At 44.9% G+C, this 15,575-nt stretch overlaps 1 protein-coding gene and 1 long non-coding RNA gene across 15 annotated transcripts in view; both read left to right on the top strand.

Moving 5' to 3' along the window:
- The window catches only part of ERC1 (ELKS/RAB6-interacting/CAST family member 1), a 271,526-nt gene that overhangs the window by 197,535 nt on the left and 58,416 nt on the right, over window positions 1-15,575 (top strand). For all 14 annotated transcript variants that reach the window (XM_044940924.2, XM_044940927.2, XM_044940926.2 and 11 more), the window contains one exon: window positions 9,396-9,540. In XM_044940924.2, the coding sequence (XP_044796859.1) occupies window positions 9,396-9,540 (145 nt within the window). The remainder of the gene's footprint in view (window positions 1-9,395; window positions 9,541-15,575) is intronic.
- On the top strand, window positions 9,547-13,346 carry LOC123333181. The gene is made up of 2 exons (XR_006550350.2): window positions 9,547-12,796; window positions 12,909-13,346. It is a non-coding gene; the product is annotated as an uncharacterized LOC123333181 (long non-coding RNA).

Genomic DNA, 15,575 nt, shown 5'->3' with positions numbered 1-15,575 from the left:
CAGGTAGAGTTCAGGAGTCATGTCTACACTGGACCGGAGAGAAAGCTCACTAACAAGCAAAATCTGTGTAGAGAACCAGGCCTGAGACTCTCACCTGAAGGTGCTGTCTTCCTTCATGGTGTCATGTTTCACCATAAATTCCCAGCTTAATGTATCAAAAGGGGCTACCCTGGTGGCTTAGGCAGTAAAGAATCCACCTGCAATGCCAGAGACAAGGGTTCAATCCCTGGTTTGGAAAGATCCCCTTGGAGAAGGGAATGACAACTCACTCCAGTATTCTTGCTTGGAGAATCCCATGGACAGAGAAGCCTGGTGGGCTATAGTCCATGGGGTTGCATCCTAATCAGTAAGCAAAACGACCTATTAAATGAGCAGATGTTATATCTTAACAAGATATTCCCTTCTCCTCTAGCCTTTTTTTTTTTTAGGGCTGTATTCTGAGGCTAATTCTTGTCTGTTAATTTCTTTTCTAATTTTTAGATTCCAGTTATATTTTGTGTTGTACTATTTGCAAGTTTTTCATAGATTATCCCTCATGTATACAAAATGCTAAGTGGATTTGAAACACTTAAAGTAGTAAGGACATACGTTCATCTCCTCCAACAAAATTAATGGAGCAAACTACAAACAGAATTTTGTCTCATTTCCACGTGAGAGTCCAGACTGGGACAGTAATTCTGTAAAGTCATTAGGGGTTCAGAATCATCCTCTCGTTGCCCTGCCATTCCTGCAGTTTTACCTTTATCCACATGATCCACGGTGGCTCACAGCGCCGTGGGGTGGGGTTGGGGGTTGGTGGTGCGGACGTGCTGAACTACACACGAGGAACAAGCTCCTTTAAGGAAAATTCAAAAGTAAGGAAACTTAGAATATCAGAAACAAGAATCTGGATGTCCTGCCCAGAGAAGGGCATCTCTACCTAGACTGTACCTACAGTATTGTTTAGAGGAGATTGATTTATCCTGATCTGTCGTGAAGAAGTAGTGAGAATTTTTTTTTTTTTTAATAAGAATGTTGGGAGCTTTCCTGGTGGTCTGGTTGTTAATTAAGAATGCACCTGCCAATGCAGGGGACGTGAGTTTGATCCCTGGTCAGGGATCTTAAGATTCCCGTGTGCCATGGGGCCACTAAGCCCATGCTGCACGATTACGGAGCCTGTGCTGTAGAGCCTGGGAGCCGCAGCTACTGAAGCCCATGTTCCCTAGAGCCCGTGCTCACAGCAAGAGAAGCCGCCGCAATGAGAAGCCCGTGCGCCGAAACTAGAGAGTAGTCCCCGCTGTCTGCAGCTAGAGAAAAGCCCACGTGCAGGAATGAAGACCCAGCACAGCCAAAAATAAATAAATAAGCTTTAAAAAAAAAAAAGAATGTTGGAACAGAGGATCCAGCTGAGCCTCAGAACAGTCGTCTGGACAGTTTCACACTTATTCCCTTGGTGCCGTCGTTGCTAAAAATATATTTGTAATTCTTTTCTCTAGGGTTGCTTCCAGAGCCCGTTTACAAGGTGCCTCTGAAAATAAACATATTTTTAGACCTCATTGTGATCCTAAAAACATACCATCTTGATTTATTGTCTAACTTCAGTGCCCAGATTTGATGTCAGAACTTAAACTCAGTTTAATAAAAAGAACGTTTGCCATAATTCCAAATACTTGAATAATGTAATAGATTTTGCAGCCAGTTTTAAGTAAAAATTTGGCAGCATTATTGAATAAATGTTTTTATGTATTAATAACTTCCTAAAATGAATTCTTTGAAGAACTTGTCTTTCACTTGAAGTTTAAGTACAGGTATATTTTAATGAAGGAAGCAACTGGATAATATTTGCTATATTTTAAGGAAATACAGGATTAAAAGGATCATCTTTAGATACTGGTAATACTAAACTTTGAGTGGTCTCAGGAGAGCTGGAATCAAGGACATTTATTTTGGATAGGACGACTTAATCATGGAATGTGGTTTATGCCGTATTTATGGTGCCCGTGTGTACAGTAGGGTGAATTTTGACAAATGTGTACACTGTGTAGCTGCCACATAGTCGAGCTGGACTCCATTTGCAAAGGTCCTCATGTCCCTTTCCAGGTATTCGGCAGCTCCGACCCTCAGTCCCAGGCACTTACTGATCTGCTTTCTACTTCTTTGTACATTAGATTACCATTTTTATATTTAAACAAATGGTAAAGGTACAGGTTTCTGGGTTTTGTGCCCACACACACACACAAATTGGAGATACAGTCATCAAGTTTTTGCTCTTTTCAGAAGCAGGCAGAAAGCTCTATAACCGAAGTATCAGTATCACAATAAAAGTCGGGTTTTCCAAAATTGTCGTAATCTGTGGTAGGTTGGATATATCAAAATGTTTATTTTTCAGAAAAAAGTGAGAAGAAAAACTGAATTCAGCTTTCCTACACAGAATATTGTTCAGTTAGCCTCCTTTACTGAGTTTAGTCGCTCAGTCATGTCCGACTCCTTGCTATCCTATGGACTGTAGCTCGCCAGGCTCCTCTGTCAATGGGGATTCTCCAGGCAAGAACACTGGAGTGTGTTGCCATGCCCTCCTCCAGGCGATCTTACTGAGCTCCACCTACCAGCAGTTTCTGCCTTTGTGTTAATTTTGATTCTTCTGAGAGACTTCTGAAATACTGAAGTCCGTCTATACCAGAATAACGTCTCTTCCCCCTTCTCTCACCAGTGTGTGTCTCAGCAGAGATCAGTCTCTCCCCCTTGTTTCAGGAGGTGGAGACCTGGGACAGGCAGCACAGCTGTGTGCGCAGAGGCCTGGCCACTAGCCAGGAGCAGGTCACAGAGCCGGGGCCCCAGCATGTGCTGCTGGACCCAAGTATCCTAAGAAAGTCTTTGTTCAGTGATGTTTGCAAGTTTCTTTCCAGCGGCAAAGCAGAAATGCAGTACTGATTCTATGTCCCATAGTCTTTGAATAGTGTAGTGATTTGTCCCAGTCCTCCTATTGGCTCAGGAATCCAGAGTCAGCCAGCATTCTGTTCCTTGTCCTTTAAACCATGTTTGTAATGTGAGAGTTCTGCACATCTGTAACGTGAGAGTTGGCGCATCTCTAGCAACAGCCTCCTGACCCTTCTGCTTCCAGAAGCATCTCCTCTCTCCTTGCCTCTGAGTGTTCCTCTCTAGACCTTACTCTACTTTTCTGGAACTCTTGAAGCTTCTGTATTATATTCAAAATCAGATCATTTCTTCTTCAGCATTTTGAGTACCCTCTGTTTGCCGGGTTCTGGTTAGAACCCTCGAGAATTTCACAGCCTGTGTTTACTCCTTCCTGCCATCCGAGACCATCTGTGCTCCAGTTCAAAGCTACCTTTTCAGCATCCCCCTCAGTCTGTCCTTCCTTGTGGAAACCCACTCATCCAGTCATGTAGTGTGTCCTCACGTGACTGCTTCTATCGATGTCACTTTCTCTGTCTTTATTATTATCTCTGCCAAAATAGGCCCACTCAGTTCCCATGTCTTCAGCCCAAGGCAGTTTTCTGTCTGGGGTATTACCTACTTCAGTACTTAACAGCCCATACGATTTATTGGCACTTACCATTTTTGTTTCATCTCATTCATTGTACTGAAATCTCACAGTTAAAACAAGTGAAGTTGCTCAGTCGTGTGCAGTTCTTTGTGATTCCATGGACTGTAGCCCACCAGGCTCCCCAGTCCATGGAGTTTTCCAGGTAAGAGTACTAGAGTGGGTTGCCATTCCCTTCTCCAGGGGATCTTCCCAACCCGGGGATCGAACCTGGGTCTCCCACATTGCAGGCAGATGCTTCACCCACTGAGCCACCAGGGAAGCCCTAAAAGGACAGACTTAATCTTAAAAAAAAAAAAAGGTACAAAAATTTAGCAAGCCAAATAAATGCAGAGACCAATAAACTCGTAGAAACGTTAAAAGGAAACTTGAAAGACCCTGTACATGGAGAAGGGTTGAAGGACACCCACGGTGCAGCTGCCCGTTCACCTGAACCATGAATGCCCTGGAGGGGCATGCAGGACAGAGAGAAATCAGCAGCCCAGGAGAGAGCCCAGGCCTGTCAGGTGGAGCATGACCCCACGTGGAAACATTCGGTCCTTGGAGGACACTCATGAAAAAGTGGGTTGAAAATCGTTGCTGGTCAGGTATTAGGCCCAGGTGTTTGATGTGAAGTAAAAAAACCTGATGAGGTGGGACAGTGAGAAGGGGGTGAAGTCAAAGCAGGCGTTTTAAGAATCTCGCAGGCTGGTGGTAAAAGGCAGGTGGGACCATGGTAGTGAGTATGCCAGGTGCACAGCAGTGGGCTCGTCAAAAACTATTGAAAAGGAGGATCCAACCAAACTTGCGTATTGGTTCTAGAGAACAAAGAGGAAGTCAAATCGTTTCAGTGTTGCCAGTCTGTGGGCCTCAGAGTGGTGGTGATTCAGTTAACATTGAATGAGAGAGTCATCATGATGGCTGAAAAATGTGACTCAGTGTTGACATTTACATTAAAGGTAGTTCTGGGTATCTTAGCAAAGGCAGCTGGAGAGGACAGAAGACGCTCGGGAACCAGAGTTTGGAAGATCAAGCACTCCAGCCAGGCTCAGTGAGCTGTTGCAGCTGGTGTCTCTGCCATGCTCCCCGAGACCTCCATCAAGGGAGGCTGGAGGGACCTGCTCACCAAGTGAAGTGAAGAGCGAGGATTTCACTCTGGATAGTTAAATGGTTAAATTCGAGTAAAGGGGGCCTCTGTGAGAGAACCAGGACTTCAGATTTATCTTAACATTGGGGTAGAGGAGGCTCTGCCTGCACATCCTTGTCAGTGGTCCATCCAGAGCCACCAGTCTCGTCGTTGCTTCATCCGCTGCCTCTCCGGGGGTTTTCTGGATTATGGAATTTATGAAACATGATGATGTAATCAGGCCATTTGAAATACCCAGTTGGAGGAAGAGGGAAAAATAAACCCTTCTAACGTGCCTCCATTTTTACTCCGTTTCTGTCTTGCATTTATGTTACACCCACAGGCTTATCTAGGACTCTTAAATTACTAGTCACCGTCATTCCAACACTGCGGTTATTTCTCATTCACTAGTGAGAGAGGGCTCATGAGTCATCCTCAAAGGTTCAGGAATCGCCTGAGGATTTTGAGCCTCACTTGCGTGGGTTTTTGCCTTTTGCTTCTGAAATCTGCTGGAAGAGAAAGGGGACAGAGGAGGTGGTCTTACCATTTCTTGAAACTGAGTTGCCACAGCTGAACTTGTTGAGACATCTTGATTCTGTTAGCGTTCACAGGTCAAAGGACAGGTTCAACTGTTCGGGTAGTTAAAGCCCCAGGGATGGAGTGACCAGACTAATGACTTAAAGTTGGATTTCTGTTACTGCCTCCTCATTATGCAGGTCAGGTGGCCTGTTGGTCATGCAGTGGGGGGTCACTAATCACCTTGAAGGATTTCGTGTGCACATTTTTCAGTGTTTGTTTTTTAACTGAGGAAAAGCCACTAACAGAACAAGGGGAGTAATTTGGGTGGAAGAGCGTTTTGGTTCCTGTCCGCCTTCTCTGGGCTTGTGGCCTGCGTATGTTCCCTTTTCTGTTTTATGTGTTACTTCTGCGGCTTATGGGGGCTGAAGTCGGAAGGTGTCTCTTTTCTGTAGCACCAGCAAGTGCGCTCTGAGGTCGATTATCCGTCCCCACCAAGGCTCATTTTCTCTGAAATAAGCCTTAGTAGTAGTTGAATAGCTGACTTTCAGATCACAAGTCATTGACTCTGATTAGACAGGAACCATTTCAGTTATTTTTTTCGTCTTCATACTTTTCTGTACCTTTCCATTTTTCTCCAGTGAATGGATGTGACTTCGTTGTCAGAAAGTAGCTTGTTTTTCAAAGAAGCAATTATATTAAGAATAGATGGCTACTAAAATAAAATTTTTTGCTGTTTTTCTTTTTTTTTTTTTTTCAGTCTAAATTCCATTCCTCTGAAATGCAGGGTATTCTTAAAAATTTAATTTAGATACTTGAATGCTCCCTGTAAAGCTTAGCCATGTAAGTTTACCTAATGATATTGTCTTTACTATCACTTTTACTGAGGGAACAAGACTTTTTCTTATTCCTCAAAAGTTAGATGAATTACTGTTTATCAGCTTTACTTTTTGTGCCCATCCCCCAAATTATTTTCAAGAAGTTGTTCTCCCCTGTGGTGTCCATTGCAAATTTGCCAAAATTTAGATAGACTGATACTATCTCTGTCCTCTTCCAAAAGCAAGAGAAAAACCCAAAAACTAATAAACCCACAAAAGATACTGACATTACCGAGTTAACATCATCATATGTACGATATGTGATCAAAACCTTTTATTCTCTTGACCATGAATTGCCCTTTTTAGGCACGTACACATGTAAGAAATCAATATCCAGAGTGTACTTTTAAAATGGAAAGGACAGCAGTGTATTAATCTGCTAGGGAATTTTTAGAGGGTGAGAGCCTTGGGTATTGGGAGAGAAAATTTGATTCTGTGCAGTTCATAACATATTATCAATGAGCTATATAATCAGCACTCAATAAGAAGTAAATAGCATCAATGACATAAAATTTCTATAGAGATTTTATAGAAATTCATATAGAATCGTATAGAAAAAGAAAAAGTCTACAAAACATGTATCTTATTAAGGAGGCACCATTCCAATATCCCAGACGCCAATGCCACATCCTTTATTTTAAAATTTAGAATCTGAGTTGTCATCTGTTATATTACATTTGGAGAATGTGACATTTTACCCCAGAGATTAACTCTACCACATTAGCTGGCCAAGCATACCATTTGTAAGAGTCAAGATGCTTCAATTCAGTCAAGATGCTTCAACAACATAGCCTGCTTATTAGTATTTCATATTGTCATGCTTATTTCCTTAAGCACAGAATGGAACTCAGATCCCGTGGCCTTTTGTCTGGCATTCAGCAAGTGTTCTCATGACTTGCTCTAACTGGACAGAATAATTTCTCTTTCACTCATCTTCTGTTACTTGCCTGTTGCTAAATGTGTGATTCTGACTTAGATGCACAGAAACGCAGCCCCCTTCTTGAAAAAGTGCATTTCTCATTCCAGCTTGTCAGTCTCCATGCTCCCCGAAAGGGAACAGATGACAGCAATCAGCAGGAAACCGCAGAGTGAGACCATCTTGAACTCCTTCACCTTTAAGCTCATTTCACCACTTAACATATTTTTTTCAAGTGGTCAGTGGATATATTTAGACTGTCGTTATCCCTTTGGTGTCGACTAGAGCTTCATGGGATAAGCCGTCTGCTGTTTCTTAGAGTCACAGAAAGTGGGGACAGTGGAAAGTTATCCTGGGGTCAGTAAATCTTCCCTTCCAACAGCAAGACTCATTAAACAAATCTTCATTTCCGTGATGTAAACTGACCTACATCTTCCATTTGTTAGCACCGCTTGTTCAGAGTTCCCCAGACCTCCCCATCCAAATACGGAATATCCTTGTCAGAACATTCAAAAGAGAGCCTTCCAGTTTGTGGCTGAACTAAAACTCTTCCATATGACTGCTATTGAAGCCTAATTATCTTAACAAGAGACAGAAGCAAGGTTAAACTTGGGCAGTGCCTTCTCAGATTCAGCACTTCCTCGGGTCAAAAGCTCAGGCCACTTATATAGTTCCTGTAAATCAAAGCTGTATTCTTCCAGATGACTTGTTCCGTAAAAGATGAGCTCCAAAGGAATGCATTTGGACTATGAGACTAATTGTTCACCAGCTTCCTTCTGATTATTTTGTAAATTTCTTAGTTCAACATCCCACCCCACCCTAAAATCCCACCTTCTTTTCCTTCTGGATATGAACCAAAAATAGTTGTTAGCTAAACCACATGGAATCAGTAGAGTTTAAATAGTTGTTTCAAAGTGTGCAGATCATTGCCAAATAAAGCCCAGTTGTTGTTCAATCATTAAGTCATATCTGACTTTTTGCGACCCCATGGACTGCAGCATACCAGGCTTCCCTGCCCTTCACTATCTCCCGGAGTTTGCTCAAACTCATGTCCATTGAGTCGATGATGCCATCCAACCATCTCATCCTCTGTTGTCCCTTCTCCTCCTGCCCTCAATCTTTCCCAGCATATGGTCTTTTTCAGTGAGTTGGCTGTTTGTATCAAGTGACCAAAGTATTGGAGATTCAGCATCAGTCCTTCCAATGAATGTTCAGGGTTGATTTCCTTTAGGATTGACTGGTTTGATCTCCTTGCTGTCCAAGGGACTCCCAAAGGTCTTCTCCAGCACCACAGCTCAAAAGCATCAATTCTTTGGTGCTCAGCCTTCTTTATGGTCCAACTCTCACATCCGTACTTGACTACTGTAAAAACTATAGTTTTGACTAGACAGACTTTTGTCGGCAAAGTGATGTCTTTGCTCTTTAATATGCTGTCTAGATTTGTCATAGCTTTCCTTCCAAGGAGCAAGTATCTTTTAATTTCATGGCTGCAGTCACCATCTACAGTGATTTTTGGAGCCCAAGAACATAAAACCTGTCACTGTTTCTATTGTTTCCCCATCTATATGCCATGAAGTGATGGGACCAGATGCCATGATCTTCATTTTTTGAATATTGAGTTTTAAGCCAGCTTTTTCACTCTCCTCTTTCACCCTCATCAAGAGACTCTTCAGTTCCTCTTTGCTTTCTTTCGTAAGGGTGGTATCATCTGCATATGAGAGGTTGTTGGTATTTTTCCCAGCAGTCTTGATTCCAGCTTGTGATTCATCCAGCCCAGCATTTCACATGATGTACTCTGCACAGAAGTTCAATAAGCAGGATAACAGTATACAGCCTTAATGTGCTCATTTCCCAATTTTGAAATTGGGAAATGGCAAACCACTTCAGTGTTCTCGCCTTGAGAACAGGCATGAAAAATACAGCCCTGACTGGAAACATCTTTGTATTGATGAGATAAAGAGATCCATAGATGCCCCAGGAACCGCTGACTGGTTTCCTAAATCCTGTTTACTAATGTTTGCCGTTTGTTATACATTATGTACATAAAAATGTGTTCAGTTTTAGTGGTACCTGGTTTCTCTGGAAGCCACAGAATACTTATCAAAAGGATGAGTCAAATCAGTAAAACTTGTAAATGACAGGATAGTTCTTACCTTAAAAAAAAAAAGTCATTAACTTTGTTTATTTTTCCAAGTTTAACTGCAACTGGATCTAAGGAACTCTATTCAGATGTCAGTGTAATGACCTGATAAAAACATTTAGTTGAGAGGACCTGAATGGGATTCCTGCCCAGACCCCAAGTTCAGGTGTGAACTGAACCCCAAGTTCAGCTGTGTACTCTGAGACCTAGCTTCAACCCCCATAAATGGGGTAATGGTGGTAGTAACCTGAGAGGATGGCTGTGAGGGCTGAAGTCTGGGCGTGTTCTCTCTTGCACAGGCAGGAAGCCCTTCTGGCCGCCATCAGTGAAAAAGATGCCAACATAGCTCTCCTGGAACTGTCGTCCTCGAAGAAGAAGACTCAGGAGGAAGTGGCTGCCCTGAAGCGGGAGAAGGATCGGCTGGTACAGCAGCTGAAGCAGCAGGTATGACTGATGGGGGACACGGGGTGGGGGCCACCCGCATCCTTGCCAGCTGTGCACGCAGGTCAGACGTCTGACCCATGTCCAGTTCGTCTTCGCCAGCAGAGACCTCAGCCTTCAAGCCTCTGGCTCCGTCCAGGAAGCACAGAGCCTTCTTGGTAAGAGGACTGGTTGAGGAGGTGTCACACATCTTTGGAGAATGTTTCTTAACTTTTACAGTGGCTGGGGGAAATTAGTGCAGTTCTGCCCACTTGAATTGAAAAAAGTGTTTTTGGTTGTTGATAGTTTTTATTTATTTCTGCACCTCTCTCTGGGTCAGGCCCCAGGGGTCCACAGCACTGACCACTGTGTGGCCTTGGCAAGCACTGGGGGGTATCTTCAAGGGCTGTCAGAGTCCTGAGAGGTGCCTCCAGGTCCAGAGGCCACGTGTCAGGGCAGGCGGCAGTGGGGTGGAGCTGGTGTGCTCTTACCACCGACTGGTGAGAAGGTTTGTTTTTTACATCCCATCAGACACTCTCTGTAGAAGGCACTAAGTATATTTTCATTTAACTGATTTCCTGTTCTTCAAGGCTGGGTAAGCTCTGACAGTGAGAGAAACGTTTTGCCCTTTTTTCTTCTACCCAAAACCTTCCCCAAATTTAATGCTGAATACTTGTGTGAGCCCCTTCATTTGTGAAAATAAAAGCTAGAAATCTCCTCTTTGATGATGGTTGCACAACAATATAAATACACTTAACAGACATAACTATACAGTTAAACAGGGTTAAAATGATAAATTTTATGTATACTTTATCACAGCTTTTAAACTGGGGGAAAATGTTTTCCCCTTTGAAAGTAAGGAGCAAGCTGAGACTGTTGAAATCCTCTATCTGTGCTGCACCCACTTTAGTGGCCAGTCCTGTGCCGCTCGCAGGGTCCACTCCCACCTCCTCATGTCCTCCCCCTCTGTCACTCTTCCTGTGCACTTTGGCTGCCCACGATTGCTCTTCTGCCTGAAGTGATCGGAGTAGAAAAGAGTTTTTCAAGTTAAGGAATTTCTTCTTTTCTACTTCTAGAGGATCAGTCATCAGTTGATAGCGTAATATTTAACAGTCGAATTAGCAGAAATCAGTATTTACGCAATAAGGAAATTTTCTGTTTGTAGACATTAAAATTGCTTATAAATAGACTTTATTTGTGTGACTGATTTTGCTGAGAAAAACACCAGAAGATGTCCCCTTCTATAAGATGGAAGGGTGACCAGCAAAAACAACCCAGTGCTCATGAACAAAAATATTTGCAGCTTATGTAGGTAATACCTGTGGCTCAGCTGATAAAGAATCCGCCTGCAATGCGGGAGATCTGGGTTCAATCCCTGAGTTGGAAAGATCCCCTGGAGAAGGGAAAGGCTACCCACTCCAGTATTCTAGTCTGGAGAATTCCATGGACTGTATAGTCCGTGGGGTAGCAAAGAGTCGGACACGACTGAGCAACTTTCACTTTTATGTAGGTAATACCCACTAAGCACTGGGACCCCTGAACCATCATCCCCTTAAGGGACGGAGTCACTGTGAACTTCTACCCTCTTCTGGGTGCTGGTGACGCAGGGTCAGGAAAGCTTCCCCTTTGTGGAAGGTTCACCTATTTTATTCAGCATTTCTAAGAATTCTGCCACATAAGCATTTTCAGATCACCTAGTTTGACCAGAAAAAAAGACTTCTTTCATAGTACACGAGAAAACTGAGCAAAGAAAATATCACTTTGTCATGCAGTCCCACATTGCTCATTCTGTCTCATTTTAAGAGCCATGATTAATTCTAATTGGTCCTTATGTCATATTTTCTGAACAAATTATCAGTTTCTGTTACACTCAGTAGAAGAATTTCAAATGAATGAGCCTGCTCAGCCGACTGAGGAGTCTGAGGGGTGGTAGATAACACGCCTGTACTTCTGCAAAGGCTGCAGAAAACTCAAGTGAGCTGCCCTGTATCTGTATGTCTATACATTATTCACCCCTGCTGCACCACACCCCCCACCCATTTCATCAGGGGACAGCTAGTGGAGATCAGTTAGTGTCTCCAGAGAGAACCAAGATCTCCAGACGAGCAGTGAGTCCCACACAACTGCATGGTAAGCTGAGGTGTCCCGGTGTGTGTCCTGCAGAAAGGTGTCTCCCCCGGGGGAAGCAAGCTGATGCCCAAGCCTGCTCGGGTCTCTGGCTTTCTGGTCTGCTGCCCCAGGCCAAACATCACCTTCTGTCCCTGCAGTCTTTTCACAGTGGTCTTCACTCTCCTTCCTTGCATCCCTCCCCGCCGGCCGCCCACAGGGCGCTTTCAGAAGTTGGAGACCCTGTCCTCTTCAGTCGGGTATTTCCATAAGCATCCTTTCTAGTTTTCTGTTACGTTGTGTGTGTGTTACGTGTTTAGCATTGCAAGGCTGCTTAATTTCCCTGATCTCTTAAGTTCTCAATGGAAAAGGGGTACTTTACTGTTGCCCCAAGTATTTTCAATAGGTCCAGCATGGAAAAGCATCTGAATTCAGTGAGTCATGCATTAAGTAACCATCCGTCACCAACTTGTGCCCACCACCTAGCTACCAGGTGACCCGTCCCACAGAGCTGCTGTGACACATGGGCCAGCTTCATGGTGCCCCCCAGCTTGTGGCTTCATCGGGCAGAGCTGAGGGCTCCCACAGCTGCCATGCAGGCCCAGGATACCGGCCCAGGCTGGCCGTTCTCGCTCGAGACCCCCGTGAGCGCGCAGTCCAGCTCTTGGCCAGGCCTGCACTTACCTGGCCTGTGGCTGCAGCCACAGGGCTCCCTCCCAGAGTTACTCCCACGGCCCTGGGCTCTGCTCCATTTGGGCTCCTCTGTGGGGTGGCTCAGTATGTGGGGCTGGCTCCCCCTTAGGCAAGCGATCAGGGAGGGGAGAGAGCAGCTAGGACGTTAGAACCTGTCTCAGTGGGGCCACCGCCACTCCCCTCATCCTGGTGACCACGTCCACCTGCCCTACAGCGTTAGGGTCATTGCGGGCTGGCCACCTGGGCAGTGAGTGAGCAGCAGATAGCAGTGTCTTCCTGCATGAGACACTGCTCAGCCCTGGACAGGAACACGTGACAGAGGGGGCATGGTTCGGAAACACCGAGACGAGGAGAAATACGTGCTGTGCGATTCCAGGTTCTGCTCAGCTCTAGGGAAGACCACAGTAACCTCAGAAAGCAGATGAGACATCACAGCAGGCCTGCTTGTCTCCTGCCACCTCCACCTGCAAGAGGCAGACAGGTGTGTACTTGCCAGGCCTGTCTCCGTCTTCCTCTGTGTTCAGGACCTTGCTCATCGTCACATCAGCAGGTCTGATCCCTGCGTATGTGCTTGTCTCCCTTCCCTCACTCAGCCCCCGTCCTCGGGACTGAAGACGCCAGGACTTAGGGCTGAACTCTCTGAGCACAGGGCCCTCGTGCGTGACTGTTTGCTCCCCGTGACGTCAGGATTCCTTCTGCCAGGCTCAGCATCACCCACACACCAGTCTCAGGCCAGAGGAGGTGTGTGCCCAGGGCAGACCTAGCGGACAGCGGTGCCCCTGAGTGGACTCTCTTGGACACAACCTACTGAGCGCTCTGTTGTCCCCAGTGTTGGGCCCTGGCCACCAGCTCTGGAGCAGCTCGGAAAGCCCATTCATCTGAGTATTAAACTAGCTTAAAAGGGACATCTAGGGACTTCCCTGGCGGTCCAGTGGTTTAGAATCCACCTTCCGGTGCAGGGAACACAGGTTCCACCCCTGGTTCAGGAACTAAGATCCCACATGCTGTGGGGCCAATTAATAAATAATTTTTTTTTAAAAAGTGACCTCTATGGACAAAACTGGAGCCTGTTATACAGAGTGAAGTAAGCCAGAAAGAGAAATACCAATATAGTATATTAATGCATATATATGGAATTTAGAAAGATGGTAACCACAACCCTATATGCAAGACAGCAAAAGAGACACAGATGTAAAGAACAAGCTTTTGGACTCTGTGGGAGAAGGGGAGGGTGGGATGATTTGAGAGAATAGCATCGAAACATGTATATTACCATATGTGAAATAGATGACCAGTGTGAGTTCGATGCATGAAGCAGGGCACTCAAAGTCGGTGCTCTGGGACAACCCAGAGGGATGGGATGGGGAGGGAGGTGGGAGGGAGATTCAGGATGGGGGGACCCACGTGCACCTGTGGGTGATTCATGTCAATATATGGCAAAAACCACCACAATATTGTAAAGAAATCATCCTCCAATTAAAATTAATTAATTTTTTTAAGTGACCTCGAATGTTGAAGGGAGAGCAATAAAATGACTTTTTGTTCTATGAAGAGAACAGAAACAGTTAAAGCTACGATGTCAGTGAGAAAGAAAGCAAGCAAGCAGCAAGTGCAGAGGTAGCTTGAGTGCTGTGGCAGCCGCTCCGGACACATGTCCCTCTCGCCCAGCGCCGCCCCCGATGACAAGGCCAGCCTTGGGACCATCCGTGTTTCCACTCCCCACATGTCGCCGAAGTCAGGTGCTTGGCCAGGGCGGTCATTCCTCAGAGGACACATGGGGTCCGGCATGGCCAGAGGCTGTGTGCGGCCCTGGCCTGTCCTGTACCTGCTGTGTCCACGAGGGGACAGCCACCCTCCCAGCTGTCCTGTGGGCCCTTATCACCTCTGTGGCGAGTGAAACCTGTCTGGTTAGGATATACTGCATCCAGAAGTTGACAGAATAGACAATTAGTGGTCAGTGCCTGTTTCATGACTCAACTGCCTGTACTGACTTGGTCAGATAAACGTGCCCATCTCGTTTTAATTATCCTGCCTCCGTTCAGTCCTAGATTCTTACATATTAAGTCTTCAGTGTACATACTTCGTCCTCTAAACCACCACAAACATTAGGATCAGCTCCATGTTTCCTGCCAACGGCATCCAGATTTATTTGAAAGGAACTGGATGCAAAGCGTTTTCCGTTCCCCGTCCTCCCCGCTGGAATTGCCTCCTACTTCCTCAGCTTAATCTCTGCTTTAATCTTGACTTCAAGACTCATCTTTGTAGTTTGGAATTTCCTAGCCATGGAATCAGCTCCTTACCTTTAGGAAAGCCAGCCTTTGCTTATTTTCACTCACACATTTGTCTCCTCTTGGGCAAAAGCTGTCCAGGAGGCAGGTACTTTGTTTTATTTTTTATTGGAGTACATTTGCTCTACGGTGCTGTGTTTGTTTCTGCTGTACAGCAAAGTGAATCAGCTATGTATATCTATGTATCTCCTCTTTTTTGTATTTCCTTCCCATTCATGTCTCCAGGGAGCACTGAGTGGAGTTCCCTGTGCTGTAGAGTAGGTTCTCATGATTGGTTATCTGTTTTATGTATAGTAGTGTATTTGTGTCAATCCCAATCTCCAAATTCATCCCCCCCACACACCCCCCACCGCCCCTCTTGGTGTCCCTACGTTTGTTCTCTGCATCTGTTCCTGTGTTTCTGTTTTTCAAATAAGATCATCTACTTCCAACTCGTTATGACCGTGCAAGACATGAGCCCCCTGTTACGCAAGCACCCATTCCCCCCACACCAAGAATCCACGTATGTGAAGCTCTTTTTTAAAAACCGAGATGTAATCGACATACAGCATCATATTAGTTTTCAGTGTGCAACATAATTTATGTATGTATTGTGGTCAGTGTACATCTATCACTACATTTTTTTTCTTGTGATGAAAACTTTTAAGATCTTGACTCTCAGCGGCTTTCAAATATGCAGTGTTGTTAACCGTTGTCACCGTGCTGTACATCACAGCCCCAGGATTTAATAACTGGAAGTCTCTACTCTTTGACCCCCTTCACTTATAAATCTCTTGATATCTAAGTGTTGGACACAAATTTATTCTTTTGGTTTACTTAACGAATCAAGTCACAAGCTTCCTCAGTTAACCTCTCTGGGTCTTATCTTCCTCATCTGTAATGTTGGATGGATAGATAAAATTGATTTTGAGGTCTAAAGTCTATATTTTCCAATTTTTGACAAGTCAGTGTATTTACCTGTAGCTGTATTAT

Source organism: Bubalus bubalis, chromosome 4 (genome assembly GCF_019923935.1).
Source record: "Bubalus bubalis isolate 160015118507 breed Murrah chromosome 4, NDDB_SH_1, whole genome shotgun sequence".
NCBI lineage: Eukaryota > Metazoa > Chordata > Mammalia > Artiodactyla > Bovidae > Bubalus > Bubalus bubalis.
The sequence above is the reverse complement of the archived record's forward strand: the minus strand, read 5'-3'. Positions and strand labels throughout refer to the sequence as shown.